General features: G+C 43.4%; 1 protein-coding gene across 5 annotated transcripts in view; it reads right to left on the minus strand.

Annotated features, from left to right (window-relative positions):
* Positions 1-592: 592 nt before the first annotated feature.
* Positions 593-22,308, minus strand: part of mib2 (MIB E3 ubiquitin protein ligase 2) — a 41,281-nt gene continuing 19,565 nt past the window's right edge. For all 5 annotated transcript variants that reach the window (XM_040048039.1, XM_040048038.1, XM_040048036.1 and 2 more), the window contains exons 4-19: positions 21,708-21,814; positions 20,186-20,380; positions 19,772-19,914; positions 19,299-19,406; positions 19,103-19,207; positions 18,331-18,493; positions 17,616-17,749; positions 16,046-16,194; positions 15,457-15,613; positions 14,607-14,761; positions 6,441-6,567; positions 6,079-6,339; positions 4,278-4,456; positions 3,849-4,042; positions 3,645-3,710; positions 593-3,331 (exon numbers count right to left, since the gene is read on the minus strand). In XM_040048039.1, the coding sequence (XP_039903973.1) occupies positions 3,090-3,331; positions 3,645-3,710; positions 3,849-4,042; positions 4,278-4,456; positions 6,079-6,339; positions 6,441-6,567; positions 14,607-14,761; positions 15,457-15,613; positions 16,046-16,194; positions 17,616-17,749; positions 18,331-18,493; positions 19,103-19,207; positions 19,299-19,406; positions 19,772-19,914; positions 20,186-20,380; positions 21,708-21,814 (2,485 nt within the window). In that variant the 3' untranslated portion in view covers positions 593-3,089. The remainder of the gene's footprint in view (positions 3,332-3,644; positions 3,711-3,848; positions 4,043-4,277; positions 4,457-6,078; positions 6,340-6,440; positions 6,568-14,606; positions 14,762-15,456; positions 15,614-16,045; positions 16,195-17,615; positions 17,750-18,330; positions 18,494-19,102; positions 19,208-19,298; positions 19,407-19,771; positions 19,915-20,185; positions 20,381-21,707; positions 21,815-22,308) is intronic.

Consider the following 22,308-nt stretch of genomic DNA (forward strand, 5'->3'; position numbering starts at 1 on the left):
ATTTCAAAGACATGCATGGGGTTAGGTTATCTGGTCAAGTCATCTTTATTTATATAGCACATTTAAAAGACATCAAGCGTCGGCCAAAGTGCTGAACAGAGGAATATAATAAAAATAATAAAAATAGCTAAAAACATTATAGAAACATTGTAAGACATCCATATATGTTTGTAAAAAATAGTGGTGACTATAAACTCAGGTATGCACAGCTGGGATAGATTCAAGCCTCCATCCATGAGAAGAACCGACGGATATCTGGTCAGCTGAGAGGTTTCCTTTGTTAAAAACAGCATCTTGTCACATCACTTTAAACAAGATGTGTCGATATGACTGGACACATTATTCTACAAATAAAATTTTGACAAACATGCAGCTTAATCTGTGAAATTTGAAAGAATGAGCTACCTTTTCAATCTAAAATATAATTAATAAGTTAACCATTCATTCACAGAGGTTAGCATCTGATTCTGTTGCTGCTGACTCTTGATTTCTGCAAGCATGCTTCGAGTCAAGGGGAAAATGCAGCACACTCAACTGAGGTAAGGAAATCTCATTGTTTAAATTAAGAAATGAAGCATAGGAGAAGCCCAAGTCCTTAGAAAACAGTTCCATATTTATTGCAAAATATTTTTGTACAGAATACAACTGAAAAAACGTCAACAGAGGAGGAATGGACAGTAAGGCCAACATCAGAACTCCAAGAGCTGAAATGTACAAACACCAATAGTAACAACTGCTGCTTTAATATAATTTTTATACATAAATTGTTTCCCGCCCTCACAGCGACCTCCTTAAAAAAACAAAAACAAACAAAAAACCACAAACATCTTCCCCTTTTTTTCTAGAACATTATTGCCTTTGCCTGTAAACCCATCACCTTAAAACACCAACAATCCTTAAAATGCTGAAATTTCTGTAAGAAACGTGTCCCTTGATTGACAATGTCTCACAAAATATAAATATATATATATACTTGTAAAAAGCTCCAAACGATATGGGACTGATAATATTTCAGAAGTGTGTAACATCACGTTTCTTTGAGAACACGAGGAGGTTCAAAACAGTAAGCTAAAGTTAAAAGGCTAACACCATTAGCTCAGCTGCTAACATCAGTAACCGAGTGTGCTGTGATAATATTTCTGATTCTAACCTAAAAAAAACAAACATGAAAATTAGCTTCTTCTTTTTTTTTAGTTCACTTCACACTGCTGGAATAACTGAACCCTCGCTTGAGCTTAGAGGGGTTTAGCATAGTGCGTCTAGGTAATTTCGGGCGTGCATGCCCATGCACATCCTCATGCGATTTGGCACTGATAAAAAAAAAGAAAAGAAAAATTCTTTCCTCAAAGCAAATCTTGTGGTACCCCTTGGTTTCTCCAGCTCCTTCTCTGTTACCTTTTTTTTTTTTCTTTATACATAAGAAAGGCAGAGTGAGACCGGATATACCCCCTCCCAAAAAAAACATTCAAATGTACATCTTTTTAACATTGCCTCTCCCAAAATTTGGGATCTAATGAAGAAAAAAAAATGTCTCTGGAAGTTTATATCTGAAAATAAAAATTAAATTAAGATTTATACACATATATATATATATATATATCTGCATAAGCCCTTCAAGTTAACACACCAAGAACAGATATCAGGATGATATACAATCCAGAACTCCAGAGGAGAAAGGGAGGCTTTCTTCTGAAAAGACTGGACTACAAAGGTAGACGTGGAAGGAAATACACGAGTGACACGACTACGCAATGTTTTTGCCCTTCTGATTCTAGATCTTACAATACATCTGGTGGGTTTGGTAACAAAATAGCTGTTAAAGTGTGTGCTCGCTGGGTTCTCCGCACCAGCCGTGTGACTGACAGACAGACCGAGTGGTCGCCACACACAAAGCGAAACACAGAAATGAAGCCGACTGGTTCTTCTGGGAAGCTTGGTGGACTTTTTTTTTTTTTTTCTTGTATTTTCAGAGGAAAACATCAGCTTTGTTGCAAACATTCGTTTAACTAATGAGAATGAAACTGTGAGTTTAGACAAAGTGTTTCTACTTCAGTTCTTAGTCAGTATGCCCAACTCTCCAACCTTTCGTTTCAGTAACCTGTTGCTTTATAATGCTGTGTATCTGTATCTGTGTGTGTGTGTGTGCGTCTGGGGGTGGCTCTTTAATTCTGTATGGATATTCCAAGTGCTTTCAATGATTTGATACCCTGAGTAGAGGACATAGGCTTGGGGGTGAACTTCAGTAGAAACCAAAAACCTTTTGGCCGAAAAAGGACATTACTAAGTAATACCACCTTTCACACATAAATACACACCTGTACTCGTAGGTACGTTATAAACCACAAATGTAAGCAGAGAGAAAGAAAACGACAACAAATCACCCATGACGACACGGTCCTTTTCAGCTTTGCAATATGCATATGTTCATGCATATACAGTGTGTATTTCCCCTTGCATACAGACAGTTGGTTGGGGATTATATAGAGAGCCTTTAGTTATACCAACTCCCTCTGCAGAGACTAACACTGATTATTAAGAGACTGATACAAATGAGAGCAAACATAATTCACAGGACAGGCTGAGGAGCAAGATGAGAAGTGATTTCTGCGCAGCCTTGTAAACAGATGTGGCCAGAGAGCCAGAGAGGATGATGGGACAAACATCCACTTAAAGCAGCAAAGAGAGGACAGATTACACGAGGCAGAGGCTGGGTGGGAGTGAGGAAAAGAAGTAGTGAGTGAGGGGAGGAGCGTTTTTTTACCCTCCCAGCTTGCCAATCAAAGCAGCGGCGTCGTCTCGTGACTTTGACTGTCGTACTCAGCTAAACATCTGTCCTGGAGCTGAAAATCGAATTAAATTAATAAACACGTTCCTGCCTGCGCTGCTCGATGAAAGCTACTCCGAACACAAGGTGGCCTCTCAGTGATTTAATACAGCATCTGATAGTCAAGCAGCCTGTGGGCTGATCCAAGGGGATGGTTGGGGTTACTGGGGGTGTCCAAAATAACAGCTGCCCACTGCCCATCCCCAGCCTCGCTTCTCTCCGATGCCCCCCTCCACTATTCTCTGGACTGAGCGGAGAGAGAAGCTCAGACAAACAGCTGGATCCGCTCGCGGATGGTCTGCCGGCAGATCGGGCAGGTCTTAAGCGCGGCGCTGCAGTCGATGCAGGAGGCGTGCCCGCACTGGAAGACCAGCTTGATGTGGTTGTCGATGCAGATGGGACAGGTCATCCTCTCCTCCATCTGACGGTAGCGGGACTGCAGTTGTTCGAGCAGGTTGTGCTGCTCTGAGTTCTCGGTGCCGGGGCTGCAGTCCACCTCCGTTTGGTCTGTGGAGGGAGGTCATCGTTATTAAATGAGTTCATTTTATGCAGACTGTGCAGTGCTGTGCAAGATGAGACCGTCCTGCTGTACTAATGGCTCAAAAATAATAAGGTTAACACGGAGACAGCAGTGTCCAGAACACACAGCTGCTTTCATTTACCATTCAAGGCTGCGTCTGAGTGACCAGAGAGCACCACGAATACGGAGACGTCGTCTTTAGGACATCATAAATGATTAAATAATCTCATGAATAAACATTAAGATAACAAGAAACATTTAAGGCTTAAGATTTCGGACAGTAAAGCAGCTAGAACTTACCTTGCCTAATTTTCTTGGTGATTGTGACCTGGCATTTGATGCACTTCTTCATGCGATGGGCACATTCTGTTTAGACAAGCACCGCATTAGCCAAGGATCAATTAGACTCAAAGTCTATTTTTGTCTGTATCAATAACAATACTGTTTGACATTCAATAATGAAAGTAGAGCAAACAACACAGAGAGAAAAAAGGCACAGCCCACCTTCACAGGCCACACTGTGCTGGCAGGGGCAGAAGAGAACCAGAAGAGCCAGCTCGGAGCAGATGAGGCATTCGCTGGGCCCGGGCGGCGTTGGTAGAACCAGGTTGGTCATGGTGTTGGGCGTCGTGTGGACCCGCCGCAGGCTGGCGCTGCTCAGGCCCTGTCCGCATGTGATGGCCTGCAGGCGCTGCAACCTGACACACAACACACAGCTATAACGCCCCACTAAACCAAGGCTTCCTTTTTTAACCTCAGCTGACTCCCACACACCAGCGCTTATTCCTTAGCAACTGTTTTCTGTTTGTCATTTCAATGAAAAATAGCACATAAGAGTGTAAATATGACCGTCAGAATGTTTTATGAACTATGCATCATAAAAATATCAGCCACCGCTTCGTGTACTTCAACCCTAATTTTGCAAACGGCTACCTGTGCTTCTCAGAGAAGCTCTTGATGAGCTGCAGCATGGTGCTGTCTGCCACCAAGTCCAGAGGACTCTTGCCCTTGTGGTTGGCGTAGCTGATGTCAGCACCTTCCATCGCTAGAAAACAGGCGACAGCTGTGCCTACGCTCAGCTCCGTACTCCCCAGAAGACCTGTCGCGTTCAGCTGTGGACAGAGAAGATAAGGGAGGGGAGAGAAATTTTAGACCATTTTAGAGACGCACTCTTTAAAAACCTAACAGCTGATCCGAACGGTGAGAGCTGAGAACAACTTAAAAACCTCCAGGAGCTGAATTTAAGCAACACCAGGTAACTGAAGTAAAAACAGTGCAACCCAGCTAAGGCTGATATATAATTGCACTCCTAATCAGCACGGAAGAACTCCTAATAACTCATCTGCTGACAGTGGCCAGAACAGCCCTGAGCACTTAAGTCTAGCCACCTTCATGGCTGTGTATGTGTGTGTATTAGTGTGCGCTTGGCAGGTGTCCAGGATGCTGAGAGGAGCTGCAGTGTTTGCGGTCATGTATACTAGAAAGGACGTTCTTCTTCACTGGTGCAATGATACCAACATGAACTGATGGAACAGCAATTAAAGTGCTGCTCAAAGCAAAGAGTCAAGGTCTGTGTAAAATGAATATTAGGCTACTTCTCGTGAGTAAAAGATTCAGCCAAGTATCAAACAACAGATAAACAAAGTTAGCATCTATCTAATTACCGGAACCTCTCTTTTCCCAGTGTAGGAATACGTGGAAATCATGTGACCTAAATCCATCTATTTCCCATTTTGATGATGTCAGAGCGGTCCTAACGGCTCAGCAAAGCATGTTTGTATTAACAACGTACAATTTGAATTAACTACAAGTAGTAGAATTAGCCGTTCTCTCATTTATTACAAAGTCTCTGCCAGTATTTTCTTTTAAAGCCACAGAACGAGATTAGAGTCAAAGACACAGTCATCTTACGAAATCCTAAATGTTGAGGGCTTATTGTTCAAATGTCTATAGCTTCACTGGGCATGCAGCCCCTGCTTTAAACTATATATGGTATCATTTCACTGCACTCCTGATTACTTTGTCCGCAGTTAACCCCACTCTTCTGCCATGTTTATACAACCTGCCAAAGTCCTTACTCCTTATTTAAGGCCATCTTTAAGGTCATGCCACCTGAGTCCTTCCAACTCCTTCTCACACTCATCCTGCTGTTTACCTGGTAAAGTCAACTAACTAACTCTCTTACACTAAATTAACCCCTAGAACTAAAGGTAAATAGTGTAACACTTATTCATTTATGTTCATCATTTTATCCTCGACCCTTATTAGCCTTTATTTACCCTACTATGAGCCTGCACTTACACTCTAAAGCCCACAATAATCTTTCTCCAGCTCTAAAGTAATGTTCTGATCGCCATTTACTCTCTTATCCAGTCTATATTTACATCTCTTAGTAGTCTTAGTAACCTTGTCTTTGTCCTATATTTACCTTGTTGCCAGGTTTTATTTAGCCACCATTTCATCCTGTCAAACAGCATCTTTTCTCTTGCTCTCTTTTCATTTGATCCACTTCCAGCAACACCAAGAATTCAACAGTAGAGGATCTGTTAAATGCCAATCTCATGTTTTAAATCTATCCCATCATAACGGGAATCGCAAAAGTTAAAAAGTGGTGAACTTTGGTGTAGCAGTAGAACAGTTTCATCAAACCAGGCGCTCCCCTCTAAGGAATCTTTTAAAAATGAAAAGAACAAATTTAACAACATGCCACCTCCCCCTCCCCGTCAGTTCTCACCCTGCAGTACAGAGACGTGGAGGAACATCCGTCGCTGCTCTCCTCGCTGCTGCTGGTACCTACGGATGGGCTGAGCATAACGTTGGCCAGCTGCGGGCGGAGGAGGGCCACGTGCATGGCCGTGTCACCGTCCTCGTCCTCCATGTTGACGTCGGCGCCCTCGTCCACCAGCAGCTGCACCAACTCTGTGTGGCCCTGCGTCACCGCCAGCTGAAGCGGCGTCTGGTTCCGGTTGTTTCGGATGTTGATGTCACAGCGCCCCTGTAGAAGAAGAAGAGCAAAAAGAAATACATTTTTTTTTAAGTTTTACAACAAAAGCATCGGTTTAAACAGGTAAATATGCAAACGTATGGTCAACTCGCCTCCTTGATGAGGATTTCTGCGACATCTTTGTGGTTGTTGAGAGCCGCCAGATGCAGCGCAGAGAAGCCGTCCTCTTTTTTAACATCGACCAGCTGCCGTGCTCGGGCCAGGATCTTTTCTGTGGCCCTGCCAGCAGGACAGAAACACAACACTCAATTAGCCACATCGTTCCTGACTCCTTAAATTAAGTGCTGTATTAGCTGTCTTCGAGCTTGTTGCCCCATCAAACACTCACAGAAACGGCTGAATATTGATATAATGGTAACACTTGAATTGAATGGAATATCAATGTATTTTATTTGATGTTGTTTTATTTATCTACAAATACTTAAACGTAGAGACACTGGAACAAAGGGACAACAAGTCAGGCTTTTACAGGAAACAAAAAAATAGTTATTCAACTGTCCTTTTATTTTACTCAAATATATGTAATAAGGCCTGTTCTCCCTTTCTAAGGTAAAATAAAATACCATATCAGCAATAACTATGTGACCTTAAAATGATAAAACAATCAAGCAGGATTACAAATAAGCTGTTCTAAATCTCTACTAAATACCGAGTATAAAGTGAACATCCATCATGCACATCAGCATAATGAATATTAAATAGAGAAGTTAAAAAAAAAAGGGGGGGGGAAAGGGCCCAAAAAGTGCAATGTATTTATGATGTAAGCTGGGGAAATACTATTTGTTTTTCCACTGAATTTTAATGAAATGACGCACTTACAGTATAAATAAAACGACAACAGCCTAAATGTACAACATTGAGTACTTCCTTAACCATATATTGATGTAGGCTTATCATTATATGCCTGAATCTGACCAGACAGCGACAAGTGTCTACAACACCACCTTGAGCTGAAGAAAAGGCACAAAGCATAAACCTCTCAGAAATGGAAATATGATCAAGTTTCCTGGTCTCTGAAATGAGCTTGGACTGAGACGCAGCTGCTGTAAAGCCGCTAACAAGCCAATCTGACAAGAACGCTCACCATCATCATCAGTATTCAAACAAACAGTGCACTACATCAAGGACAAATATCACAACCTCCACCTCATTTACACAGTGCTCAACTCAGCTGAGGACAGCCAAGCTCAAGTTTTCTAACATGAAAAATTTAAGAGCAAGTTTGGTCAGATTAGAGATTAGAGCAAGTCGTCTTAACTGTGAGAGGTTAACAAAAGTGAAGTTGAAATTCGGCTGCATTCGGTGAAGTGACAATATTGGAACTATTTTTTTATCTTTACCACACTGGACTAATTCTGCAGTTTAAGGATGGACTGCACTGTTGAGTTGCCCTCTGGTCTGTAGCCGAGTTTGCTTTATGACGTGTGAAATTGAAGTCGACAGCCTTCACGAACGCCCGGGAAGCTAGTGTGTCTGTGAAGGCCTCCGTGTGAGGTGAAGCAAACTTTCCAGTGATCGTAACTTAATTTTAATGTCAATCCTGCTGGGTCTCACTGAAAAACACCAGTGGTGCACACATCGATAGCTGGTGTCGAGCAAGCATAGTGAAGCTGAAGCAGATTAACAGATGGCATATAAGGAACACCCATCATTATTTTTTTTTTTAACTCATCCCTTTGTTTTGTTAGGGGAGTGGACACTTTAACCAACATGGCCCTGTATCCAATCACTGTCTGCATTGCCTTGAGATGACGCATTATAATTGAGACTGTAGTCTGTCTGATAATAATAAATAAATGTAATTCATATACTGGAAATAATACTCTTCCAATTCGAATAATGGTTTTCAAAGTTGTGCTTTTTCTTTTAACCCGACTGGATGCAACTGTATGACATCAGAGTAACAGGGACAACTTTAATGCAGGTTTCACTGACCTAACTAAAATATTACAGTGATTACAGGATTCTTAGCAGCAGAGTGCTAATACATGAGGTCCTGGACTGCTATAAGTAAGCGGCATGTATAGGCACGATTGATGGATGAAGGCTGTTAGGGAGACACTGTGTTAGAGGTCATTGGTATCTGCAATGCAGCTCTATACGTGTGTGTCAGCGTGTGTGTGGTTGAGCTATAAAAGTTAGCTCCAGACCACCTTTCATTAGCTTCACTCAGGACGGGTAGCAGCCGCCTCAGCTGTGTCACCTCTATATCTGCTGTGCCTTTCTTCTTACTCCTGTGTGTGTTCACGAATATTCAGACTTGAGCTGGCGTTTTGAGGCAGTTTTGTACAAACATGCACTCACGCGCAAGAGCTGGAGGGCATCTTAGGCACGCTGGTAATGACTTTCCTGGGGACTGAAGTCATCATTAGGTTATTTTTGGGAGTTTGCATCATGCTTGTTTGTAGCTTGCTTTTCAATCAAAGCTTGATAAAAGCAGGAGGACTGCTTGATGTACACGAGACGACAAAACAAAACATAAAACGTGGCGGTATTATTAGCTATAAGAGTGACTAAGCTGTGAAATCTAGCTGTGTCAGAGAGTTTACACAGTACTGTCAAGATGAACACTAAAAATGAAGACAAGGGTTTGAAGAAAAAGGGGGGAAAAAAACTTGCTGCAGACGTGGTGAAAGTGAGGAGAAAACAATGAAGCTATGTTGAGGTGAAATCCAGCCAAGCAGTTTTCATTTTCAAGTAAATACAGTTAGCATCGTCTCTCCTATCGAGCTGAAACCTCTAAAAGGAAATCTGGCAACAAGCCTTGTTTCTTTTCTTTCCCAGGACTGTTTGTGAACTTGGCCTCAAGCCCCTATTTTTCCATTTCCTTATAATAAATAAATATTCTAATAAACAAAACATTCTTGTCTTTTGGTCACAAAAAAAGAAGGTCACAGCTGCTCTTGAGAACTCAGTCCTCAGGATAGTAAAGCAGCCATCAATTAAGCAGTGGAAATATCCTAATGGACAAATGGACTGAAAACAGACAATGAGGGAAACAAAAGAAGCAGTTTTAGTCTGCTATGTGTATTGGACAATATAGAAACACAAAAAGTAGACAGTCACTGTCCTGCATTAGTATAGTGTAGGCCTGCTGATGATAAATGAAGGACCTGGTGAACCGAGTTGATCCTGAACACTGTAAATCCTGTGTCTCTGTTTTTGGTGCAGCAGCTGATGTCAGGCTAAATGAATGCTGGGGAGAGCAGCCTAAATTCCCAGAGGTGCACATATGACACTTGCCAGAACAGATCGGACATTTATTAAATGACTGTCTACTGCGGCCTCCACTTGCAGGTGTTGCTTGCCAAAAGTCTTTTCCCCGCTCAGTCCACATTTGTCCACACACCGCTCATGTGCAGGGATGTCCTGAGATCCTATTTTTCAAGGTCAGTAGATTATAAGACACGTAGGAGGAGCCTGGCTGTGGGAGTGCTGAGGATATGTGGGTCACTGGGAGGAAGTCAGAATTTGAGGCTTTAAAGCCTTTTTTGAGGAGAAAGCCTCATTAACTTGCAGCATTTTTTAAGTAAATTTATAGCAATAAATAAATAGAGGAGAGTCTTCAGGAAAAACAGCCAGCAGACTATAGTAAGCTATAGTAATGCATTTGTTCTTTACTGACCATACAGATTCATGGACTTTAGATATAAGATACACTTTTAAAGTCTTGAACTAAAGCCTTGAATGAATGAATTGCTTTGGGGGGAATTTACGGTGATTCTGGTATTTCTAACTACTTGCCTTATTGCCTTATTGACCCACCCCTTAAAAAGCCAGGGAAAATCTTCCATGACAAATTTGTGCTATTTGTAATGGAAAATTCCCAAAAGGTTGTTAAGGCCTCAAAGCAAATGATCAGTCAGATTTGTTGCATTTAGGGAAACAGCAACCTTTTAAAAGTCACTTGAATCTTTAATGCAATATTTCTTTACCTTATCAAAATAATCCAATTTCCACCTAAAGAAAATACAGATTTATACATATAGAACTGCACTCAATCATTTCAAGCAATATATTGTTAATACTCTGGAAATTAATGAAGAAAAATCACACTACAGACCGCATTAAGCAACAGGCAACGCATTACTGAGAAGAACGATGATTGTTGACTTTTCCCTCTACCTTTACATGTTCCTGGAGGTGTGGAGAACAGAGGGAGATACCGGCACACCAAGAAAAATCCAGGGAACATTTATATGAAACCCTATCATTGTGAGAAAACTCAGTTATCAACTGCATTTCTGTGTCAAGACTCAGCTTAAGATTAAGAACCTCCAGTGTCGATCAGCCTGAAACCAACAGACAGAAAATAATAGAGCCTTTGTGGCACGTACCACTGAGGCAACTTTGAAGGCTGGCCTTAAGCACTTCAGTGTTGAGTAAAATGGCTGAGCTGATCCTTTTCCAGCTTCCGAACGGTGTCACTTGTACCTCTTTCCCATCCGGACAGTGTCTGTGTTGGTGCAGAGCCGCTTTCAGAATGGGCTTGAATTTCGACAGCGTTGCAAAGTGAAGTTTATGTAACACAGTGTACAGTATTTTCCCTCTGTGCCTCTAAAACAGTGTTACACAGCAGTGACAAAGTCTATAGCCGAATCGTGACAGCTTTGCTGTGTTAATAAAGTCTTTCCTAGGAAAACATGTCTGGCTCATTGTTTAGCTTTTGTTTGGATTTTGGGAATTTTTACGCACTCATGAATCTCAAAACTGCATTGCTGAGAAATGACTAGACTGCATACAGTCCAGGGAAAAGAGAAATAAAAACAACTGAGTGTGTACAGAAAGAAGTGACGCAAAAGTAAATGTTGTTGCATTTTTGCCTCATATTGACAGTCAGCCTGCTGACAGCAGCAGAAGCTGTGTGGGAGATGAGATCTATCTGTAACAGATAGCGCTGAGAGAGCTGACCTTTGAATCCTTATTTGAACCCACAGAAGAGATTCCCACACATAAGCACACAAGCCTATACACACACACTTCCAACGCTCACAGATACATGCGTTTAAACTAACAATACACGGTGAAAAACTGAGCAAGGACTGAAAGCTGAATGACGCTAAAGGTTTTTTACTTTGCAGCTGAATTTGTTTGGTGTACATAAAGCTAGATTTGGGGAAACCAAAGCTTTTGATTGATTTTTCATCAACGTGGTGCCAGGTTTAATCCAGAACCAGTTTCCCAAATTCTGAAACATAGTATCCATCCATCCATCCATCCATCCATCCATCTTCATCCGCTTTATCCGAGGCCGGGTGGCGGGGGCAGCAGCCTAAGCAAAGAGGCCCAGACCTCCCTCTCCTCAGCCACCTCCTCCATCTTATCCAGGGGAACACCAAGGCGTTCCCAGGCCAGCCGAGAGATATAATCTCTCCAGCGTGTCCTGGGTCTGCCCCGGGGCCTCCTCCCGGTGGGACATGCCGGGAACACCTCACCCAGGAGGTGCCCAGGGGGCATCCTTGTCAGATGCCCGAACCACCTCAGCTGGCTCCTTTCAATGTGGAGCAGCAGCGGCTTTACTCTGAGCCCCTCCCGGATGGCCGAACTTCTCACCCTATCTCTAAGGGAGAGGCCAGCCACCCTTCGGAGGAAGCTCATTTCCGCCGCTTGTATCCGCGATCTCGTTCTTTCGGTCACTACCCACAGCTCGTGGCCATAGGTGAGGGTAGGGACGTAGATCGACCGGTAAATTGAGAGCTTCGCTTTTACACTCAGCTCCCTCTTCACCACGACGGACTGGTGCAGCGTCTGCATTACTGCAGCTGCAGCCCCAATCCGTCTGTCGATCTCCGGCTCCCTTCTCCCATCACTCGCGAACAAGACCCCGAGATACTTGAACTCCTCCACTTGGGGCAGGAACTCATCCCCGACCCGGAGTGGGCACTCCACCCTTTTCCGGCTGAGAACCATGGCCTCAGATTTGGAGGTGCTGATCCTCATTCCCGCTGCTTCACACTCGGCTGCGAACCGTTCCAGTGCGAGCTGGAGGCCCTCACCCGATGAAGCCAACAGAACCACATCATCCGCAAAAATCAGAGATGAGATTCTGAGGCCACCAAAGCGAAAGCCCTCCGCCACTTGGCTGCGCCTAGAAATCCTGTCCATAAAAATTATGAACAGAACCGGAGACAAAGGGCAGCCCTGGCGGAGCCCATCACCCACCGGGAACGAGTCCGACTTATTGCCGGCAATGCGAACCAAGCTCTTACAACAGTTGTATAGGGATCGAATGGCCCGTAGCAATGGGCCAGACACCCCATACTCCCGCAACACCTCCCACAGGACACCCCGAGGGACACGGTCGAATGCCTTCTCCAAGTCCACAAAACACATGTAGACTGGTTGGGCAAACTCCCATGCACCCTCAAGTATCCTCGAGAGGATAAAGAGCTGGTCCAGTGTTCCGCGACCAGGACGAAAACCGCATTGTTCCTCCTGTATCCGAGGTTCGACTAGCGGACGAACTCTCCTTTCCAGCACCCTGGCATAGACTTTCCCAGGGAGGCTGAGGAGTGTGATCCCCCTATAGTTGGAACACACCCTCCGGTCCCCTTCTTAAGAAGGGGACCACCACCCCGGTCTGCCAGTCCACAGGTACTGCCCCTGATCTCCACGCAACATTGCAGAGGCGTGTCAACCAGGACAGCCCTACAACGTCCAGAGCCTTCAGGAACTCGGGGCGGACCTCATCAACACCAGGGGCTCTGCCACCAAGGAGTTGTTTAACTGCCTCAGTGACCTCGCCCCCGGAAATTGGCGGGTCATTCCCCTCATCCCCAGACTCTGCTTCCTCCTCGGAAGACGTTCCCAGCACACCCTCACTACGCGTTTAGGTGCACCAGGTCTGCCTTCCACCGCCTGACAATTTTCTCAGTCGACGTCAGCAGCGCTCCGCCAGCACTATACACAATGTAGGTAGAGCACCGCTTTCCCCTCCTGAGAGGCCTGACTGTTTGCCAGAATCTCTTCAAGGCAGTCCAAAATTCTTCCCAGCACACCCTCACTACGCGTTTAGGTGCACCAGGTCTGTCCAGCGTCCTCCCCCGCCACCTGATCCAACTCACCACCAGGTGGTGATCAGTTGACAGCTCAGCCCCTCTCTTTACCCGAGTGTCCAGAACATATGGTCGCAGGTCTGGTGATACGATTACAAAATCGATCATCGACCTACGGCCTAGAGCGTCCTGGTGCCACGTGCACTTATGGACACTCTTATGTTCGAACAGGGTGTTCGTTATGGCCAAACTGTGATTAGCACAGAAGTCCAATAACAAAGCACCGCTCGGGTTCAGATCAGGGAGGCCGTTCCTCCCAATCACGCCCCTCCAGGTCTCGCTGTCGTTACCCACGTGAGCATTGAAGTCTCCCAGCAGGACAACAGAGTCTCCAGGTGGAGCACCTTCCAGCACCCCCCCCCCAGGGACTCTAAGAAGGCTGGGTACTCCGAACTGCCACTCGGCGCATAAGCGCAGATGACAGTCAGGACCCGTTCCCCGACCCTAAGGCGGAGGGAACAAACCCTCTCATCCACCGGGAAAAACCCCAACGTACCGGTGGCAAGCCGAGGGGATATTAGAATACCCACCCCAGCCCGCCGCCTCTCACCAGGGGCAACTCCAGACTGAGACAGAGTCCAGCCCCTCTCCAGGAGACTGGTTCCAGAGCCCAAGCCATGCGTAGAGGTGAGCCGGACTATATCTAGCCAGTACCTCTCAACCTCACGCACTAACTCAGGCTCCTTCCCCACCAGAGAGGTGACATTCCATGTCCCTATTCCCCCTGAAACATAGTATAGTATCATTAATTTGCTCAGCCCAAAGCAGAACCACTGATGCCAGTGACTACTGCAAGAAATTCAGCAACGATTGGCACATGAAACCCACTATGATTTTCTTCCTAAAGAAACTACCCCAACTCCTGCCAGTAACAATAGTCAATAATAGTCTTTTATTGCTTTGGCACATTCAATTTTGTGATATTTTAAGGCACATGCCCAATACTTCTTAATCTCAAAGTGACAACTGCAAGACTACAAGGCAAAATCTTTTCAAAAGTCCTAAAATACTCTAATGACACTAAATGGTAACCCCTAGAAACCCCAATTGCATGTTAGAGCTCAAGAAAATGCCTCAAGTGCCTAAAAAAACATTTAAAGTCAAAAAATCTTTTCCAACAAGTTTTGGGGATATTTCCTAATTTCACTTCTGTGTATGACATGTGACTGCGCATGCAGATATGATTACGTCATCCCCACTCACAGTTTGTTTCCTTTGAGGGCAGCATGGTGCAGCAGGTTGAAGCCTCTGTGGTTCTGCTGGGTGAAATCAATGTTGGGCACCACAGACAGGATCTCAATGATATTGCGGAAATCTTTAGCAATGGCGTCGTGGAGCGGCGTGTCCCCGTATGAATCCTGTTAAAGACAGGAAGCAAACAGGGTCAGATTAGCTTTTCAAATTCAGGTTTTTAAATATTTTCTTGAGACTTTAGAAAATAACACTGACATGGTCTATTAAACATATTCTATACAAAATATTCCGGTGATCTGTCAATTGAACATGATTTCTGTTCACTACAATTTGTTGATCCAGGGAGGCAAAAGTTCCTGATTGCCTATATGTTTCCCCGCCTTTATGAAATGGTCAAAAAAAGCAGATGTACGCTCAGATCACGCGCACATTTGCCACACGGAAAAGCTGAAAAAACTCTGGGCTGGCATGTTTTTAGCTGAGTAGCCACACCATTGAAGCAGAAAAAAATAAATTAGGAAATCGTTGGCCTGGTTGCAGGCGTGTTAGACCATGTGAAAAATCCCCTATGGGCAGTATGACTGAAAGTAAAAGATTACTTACTGGCTATCTAAACACTTACTCAAGGGTCTCTCTCCACCCCCTAAACTGACTAGTTTGATAATTAATAATAAGCTCATTCACTCCTAACCAGTAACTGCACCAGAGTGAGTCAAATAGTTGAGTTAATTTAGTTCAAATAAAAGATAAGGAGTAAAAAGCAACACTGGAAAAATGATCAAGCATAAAAAAAAACTAACATGTTGGATCATTTTTATTTATGGCTGGGGTCAGGACTGAGCACACAGCCACCTCTCACCTGGAGATTGACATCAGCAGAATGTTCAGTTAGCACCCGCACCACGTCAGTGAAGCCCTTGTTGACGGCGATGTGGAGCGCCGTGCACATGGAGTTGTTCAGGAGGTTGACATTTGCCCCCTTACTCAACAGCAGCCGCGCGATCTCCGCCTGATTACTGGACCAAAACAGACACAAATTAACCCGCACTTGATTGTTCTGTAAACTATATTAACTCAAAACTAGGAGACAACAAATGAAAAGAAAAAGAAAAAGCTACCTGCATCTTCAAAAAGCCCAAGAGTTGCTTACCACAACACACAAATATCCCATCTGACTTTTTAAAATTTGGATTATATGAAATCTTTCCTGATCACATTAACGCAGGACGTTAACTGGGTGCCTTATTATGGTTATTATGCAACAGTTCAAGGCAGTCACTTCTGTGAACAGGTGATCACATTACAAGGAAAGGGATTAGCTTGAGCTCAAGTCATTTATCTGTCAGTCACAAGCTCCTGTTTTGGACTTGCAATATGCTAGTCTTTTCTTGTTTGTATTTGGCAAATTGTCTCTGTATATATATTTATGTGTGTGTGTGTGTCCTTACCCAAAAGCAGTGTAGTGCAATGCCGTGTCTCCATCTTCATCTTTGACCTCAACTGAGCTGTTTGCCTGCAGCAGGGCCTTCACCACCTCCATGTGGCCTTGGTGAGCAGCAACCTGCAGCGCAGTCTTGCCTTGGTTCTTGATATCCACCTGCCATGGGCACACACATCGTTGCAGATTCATCAGAGCTGATGCTAGTCTGGACAATAACTGAGCTCAACACAGAGTGGTTGGAAATAATCTGCACATGAATAACAACCACACTCGTCATACACTTGAACACATAATCCAAATAAGTAGTGTCGTCACAGCAGAGCTGAATGCAGAGATAAATATTTACTCCGACTTCACAGTGTGACTTTTTTTTCCTTTTTTCTTGAACAAAAGAAAAACATCTTAGGAAATTTCAAATATCAATTTAAGTAGTCTAGATCAACACTGAATGAAAAGTGAGTGCGACACAGCTACACTAACACACAGTGGCCAAACTGCAAGGTTTCAAAAGTATTTCGACACTTCGGTGTGTCACTGATGCACAAAAGGAGCCACATGTGACTCAGAGGTGTTTGAGGGATGCCATTTAGAGAAAAAACCCAATACGATAATGAGGTTGTAAAACCCACAGCCTATCTGAGGTCTATCTATAGCAGCTGGGTTTCCCAAAATGACCAGTTGGGTATTTTCTAAAAAAAACAAAAAGCACATGTGAACAGGAAAACTTGAAAATTGCAAAAGACAGTGTAAACAATGAATCTCAGGTTTGACAGATGCCGAGAAAATCTGGTTCATGATGAAGACAAACTGCACACAGTGATGCACAGCAAGTCTAGAACCTCACTAGAACACAGGCAATGATCAAAAGGTGAAAAATGATGCCAACATTTTATTCTACTTTTAAACAACTGATCACTTATTGCTTTTTTTTTTACCCATATTGTTTGACAGCTTTTAGATTATGCTTTATTCTTCACCTGTAATCAGTTAGGAGTGACTTAAGCACTGTTACAAATACCTTCATAAAGAAAATATATTCTATATACAGCATGCCTGGATCAATCACTGATCTGTCCTTTGCTTTTCTACCTCTGACTTTCAAAACCAGTTTTACGCTCTGTCATTCAAACATGCAAATAATGCCTGAAATTATTTGATTCTTTGGCTAAGGTAGCCCATCTGGTTGTGTTGGAGATTTTTCCTCCAAACCATGGGGGAATTGTTGGTTTTCTCTATAATAATGTAAGGTCTCAGCCCTCTTGTGTGTGACCTGAAGATACATATGTCATGCTTTGGGGTTACAGCAATAAATTATTGAACAGTGTTTCCACTGCCTGTGTCAGTGGGTGAGGGTGGAGGGGAAACCTTGTAAATCTGTTAACAAGTGAGTCCTATAGTTGAGTTTGAGTTGCATTTTTACATAATAGCACTGACAGACTGGAAAATGTCAGCCTATAATATTGCTGTTTCTGGCTCAATAAGTCAATCAGACTTCAACCCATGGCCTGGAGCCCTGATGTAAAGAGCTCTTGGAACAGACAGTGGACTGCAGCAAAGAGAAGGAGTGCTGCACTAACCTTGTCAGGATACTTCTGCACCAGCTCCCGCACCTTGCTGGCACTGCCATGCGCTGCCTCAATGACTAGCCGACTGGGATTGTCTTGCTCTGTGGACTGAGAGAGCAGCTTCTCCAGCACTGAGATGACAGTACCTGAACAGAGACAGAGTCAGAAAGAGAGGGAGAAGAGGAGGTGTAGGGGTAGGATGTGAAAAGGGAACAGAGGACAAAAGAATTACATTAGTTTTTTCCACTTCAATTCTAATGTCGCACAAGCCTTGCAAAAAAAAAAAAAAAAAGCCATTCGAACTGGTTAACGAATGCTAGAATGAGTCAAAATGTCCCAGCATGCACTGGAATCTGACCACACACATTCGCAAACACACATCAGTCTGTTGTTAGCCTCCCATAATCTGAGCTGAACACATAAACAGAGAAGATTTTGTCATGATTAAGAGACTGCTGAGAACTTGTGACATGATGACAAACGTGTCCACCTGCTGTCAAAGTGCAGGATCAGGAGATGCTACAGAGAAAATTTCAGAAAGAAGCATACTTTACACACTGCTGAAAAAAAACAAACAAACTTGATGCCACTGATGCAGCATGGATGAGAAAGGATGCATAGCAAAGCTGAAATGAGGGGGAGTAGGGGGATAACTGAAAGCCTGCAGGAGATAAAGCTGGAGCTGGCGTGTTAGAGATGAGCCCCCTCTTCCCGGCAGAGGCCTTACTTCCAGATTCGTTGGGGTTCTCGGCCGTCATGAGGTTGGCATCCACCTCCACGGGTTGGGCTGAGAGGCATGCTGGGTTAAATGTCCATGTCTGGCCTCCAAATGCCACCCGTAGGTCACCATCTGCATATACTTTTAACACTTTGCCGACCTGGCCCAGCACCTATGAGAATAACACAATGAATAGGTGAGAAAGAATTGACAAGGACAAATAAATGATCCTTACTAAACACCCATGTACAACCTAATTTTCATGAAGTAGGTCAGTCGTAATGTGTTGACGTTAAACAACTGGATCCTTTACTTTTGCAAGCTGCACAGTAAACATTGTGCACATAAACAGGGAGAAACCTGAAACCCGGAGTATAGAGAATGGAGTAAAAGGGCACTGGCATTTGCCAAAATGCATCGGAAAAGCATTAACTAAAATCTAAAATGATGCCATGTTCCAACGTATCTGTATTAGTAAACAATACACAGCAAACTGACACATAAATCCTGACTAGGATATTCGCTGGCTACAGCGGAAGCCATGGAAAACTGGCTGTTGCCCCCGGAGGGTAAGTCAACAGATTAGCTGGGTTGCTGGACTAAGTTATGAAACACTGGGTTCAAGTCAAAGTCATTCTTCAAAGCAATCATTACTTCACCAATTTATGTGACTCAAGTCTTCACTTCGGCACACAAGGTGAGGATTTTCAATCCAATTCTGAAAAACCACAGTAAGTTAGTATTAGGAGGCTACGAATATTATCAGGTAAAATGAGCATACAGGAGTCATGCTGTCTGTCCATTCTCCATGGCCAGCCTGCAGTCTCTTCACGCTCTCCATGTCCTCCAATACTCTCACTAATTCCCCAACTCCAAACGTGTTCACCTAAGGGGGAAAAAAGCAGCCGAAGTCTAAACAAAGTAATTTAGCTGTAATAAACTGTGATATTAAAATAACAAAATAAGTAACGCAGTACCTTGGTGAGTGCCCCAGGATGGAAAGTCCAGCGGATATTGTTGCTGTACTGGACTCTGACATCTCCTCGGTCAGTGATTCTGTGAACCGTCCCAATCCGGCAAATGTACTGCAAACACAAATATGCTATTTAACCCTGGGTCTTCCTCTACATGGCTGTGACCTTAATGTCCCTTTTAGCAGCTGTGATATGAGAGTTGGATGCTCCATTTCTTTCTCCTCTGTTGCAACCTCCATCTGAGCCACTTATATAAATCTTCTGTATGCTGTGTTCTAGAGCCACGTGCATTTGAGGACATGTTTGTGTAAAACATGAAGCAGTCCATATGGTTACAATGGAAACCTGCTGGAAAAACCCAAGGAAGAGCACTGTGTACGTCTGTATTGTATTAGAACTCAATAGGGAGTTATTTAAAGCTGGCTATTGTCAACCGGTATTCTGTTTTTCCTTTTTCTAGCGGAAGGCATTTGTACCTCTGCCATTTTGGGGTTCCACCCTCCGTGGCCCTCCTGCATCTGCCGTAGGATGTCTACCTCCAACAGACATTTGACCTTGTCACCCTGCTGGAAAGAATGGCCGTCTGCACTCTCCTGACGCTGCAGCTCTGCGTGCTCTCCTGGATGAACAGGTGTCAGCGTCAACAAACAGAAACTGACTCGAATTTTTTTTTCTAAGCTAATGATAAAAATAGCTTGGGTTTAAAGCCAGTATGTAATCAGTTTCTCAGTGTTACAGTATTACAATGCCACACAGAAGTACTGATAAGCACTGATATACGACATACAAGACATAAGTTGTTTACATCAAGTTAAATCAAGTTTCTGAGCCACTAAATAACTTTAAACTTTCTAAGGAATGCATACTTGAATAAAGAAAGTCTGTCTTACCAAGTTTTGGTAGGTGATCTTTGTAATAGAAGCCTCCCTGGCCATCTGTCACATATTTCAGGTCTACCTTGCCCTTGTGGCCCATTCGGTAAACATTAGTGGTGCCATTAGACCAGGTGACACTGGCCACGCTGCGACCAGACTCGTTGTCCCAGCCACGAATGTCCACTACCTTCCCAACCTTACCCTCCCCACCTACACACACATACAAAAGTGCAGAAACAAACACAGATATAATGCAAGAAACACCAGTGCATCAGTTTATGGGAAAAATGGGAAACAAATGCAGTGAAAAGAAAACAAGCTCAATAAAAGAAGGAAAGGTGGTTAGTTAGACGACCGTGGTGTGATGCAATGATCAAAAAATAAATAAATAAAAATGAGTGCAAACAAGGTGAGAGACAAACATTTCATTGTAGGGGCTGCCAAGTATCACAGACATTCATTATGATTTTCTACAATCACCGTCAAACACCTGACAATTTCCTCTTTTTGATTTGAGTGAGACCAAAGGACCAAATAATCAAACAATAAACACAAACCACATTATTAATGCACGTGTTGTGTCACAGGATAATTTCAGATCCATACATCCAGCTGTATGATGTAAATAAATCCTTGCTATGCCATTTAAGTCATCAAGCTGCTTCAGCGCCTAAACACACCAACTAAACCAGTGACCCGTAAGACAACACGGTAGGCTGGGAAGACACTGAGCATGCTCAGTGTGTCTTTTATGCACTTAGAGCATACACCATTTAGGCCTGATGAGTGACTTAACCGAACCCCAGGGCACTGATTTCAAAGGCACCAAAAGGACATTTTGACTCATTCTCTTTAGAAAGAAAAAGGGAGCGTTGCTATTCTCACAACCCTGGACCAAAAAAAAAGAAGTCTAAGGACACGTTGCCATTCTCTATTTCTTTAAAGGGAACGTTTACAGACTTGAATTTAGCCCATCGATGTGGAAGATTACTTTGAATTAAGATTTTAACTAAACATCAGCCAGCGCAGGCTGTTTGGATCTGAAAAAAAAAAGAACATGCAACAGCAAAGTCAGTATACAGTATATGACAGAGTTAAACTTCAGCCATTCATGGAGGCAATAAAACACAATTCAATGTCTCATATATTCTTAACTCTCTACTTTATCTAAACTAATCTTTTTTATCTAAACTATGACCACAGACTTTAGGTGCAGGGTCTTTCTCAGTTTATGCCACTACACAATGATGGAAAAGAAAAGGCAAACATTCAAACAACGAGGACTCAACTGGGACTCTCAGAGACGCAAACAGTCAGGCACATCTGTGAGACAGACTTATATGAGTCACCCGCAAAATAAGTACACACAGACACATGCTAACACAACATCTTACAGGTTAATGAGTTGTGAGGTTACAATGTTATTATGGGCTGTTGATGGTAAAACACTTTGAAGAGGAACATTTCCACACTCAAGCATGCACAGAGTTTGCTGAGTTGCCAGGCTATTGGTATCACTAGCCCACACATCACTCACCATCTTGGTTGCCCCAGTCCCAGTCTGGTCCACGAACCACTTTAACCCCCTGGAAGATTCCTTTGAGGATGATTCGTGGGAGGTTCTGCCTCGGTGCCAGGCTCACCCTGTGACAAGAGCATGAAGACACAGCTGAACAAACAATCATAGAAAATGCTGAAGGGTGCTAAGCAACCCCAAAACCTTCTCCAAATATGCACATTAGAAGTTCTAAAAATTAAAAATTAACTCTCTTACATATTTGTAAGAGTTTGGAATTAGTGGCAAGGCAAGTAAGAAAAAAATGTAACACTTGCAGCCAATACATTTACTCGTGACAAGAAAACATTTGAAGTTACACAAGAGTAACAGTACAGTACAGTAACAGTAAAGAACACATCTGCCTGACATATCAAACAAATGCTACTCAAGGCTGTCTGTTCTGAGAAATGATATCTTACTTAGCAAAGGCCATTTTGTAAAAGGAATTCAAGGACTGTGAATAGCTATGCTTAATAATAACATACACACAGACACACACACACACACACACTATTAAAGCCACAATATTCTCAACACCATTAACCTTGAACACAATCTGACATAGGTGAGCTAGCCGTAT

Source organism: Simochromis diagramma, unplaced genomic scaffold (genome assembly GCF_900408965.1).
Source record: "Simochromis diagramma unplaced genomic scaffold, fSimDia1.1 OVJJ01000387.1, whole genome shotgun sequence".
Taxonomy (NCBI): domain Eukaryota; kingdom Metazoa; phylum Chordata; class Actinopteri; order Cichliformes; family Cichlidae; genus Simochromis; species Simochromis diagramma.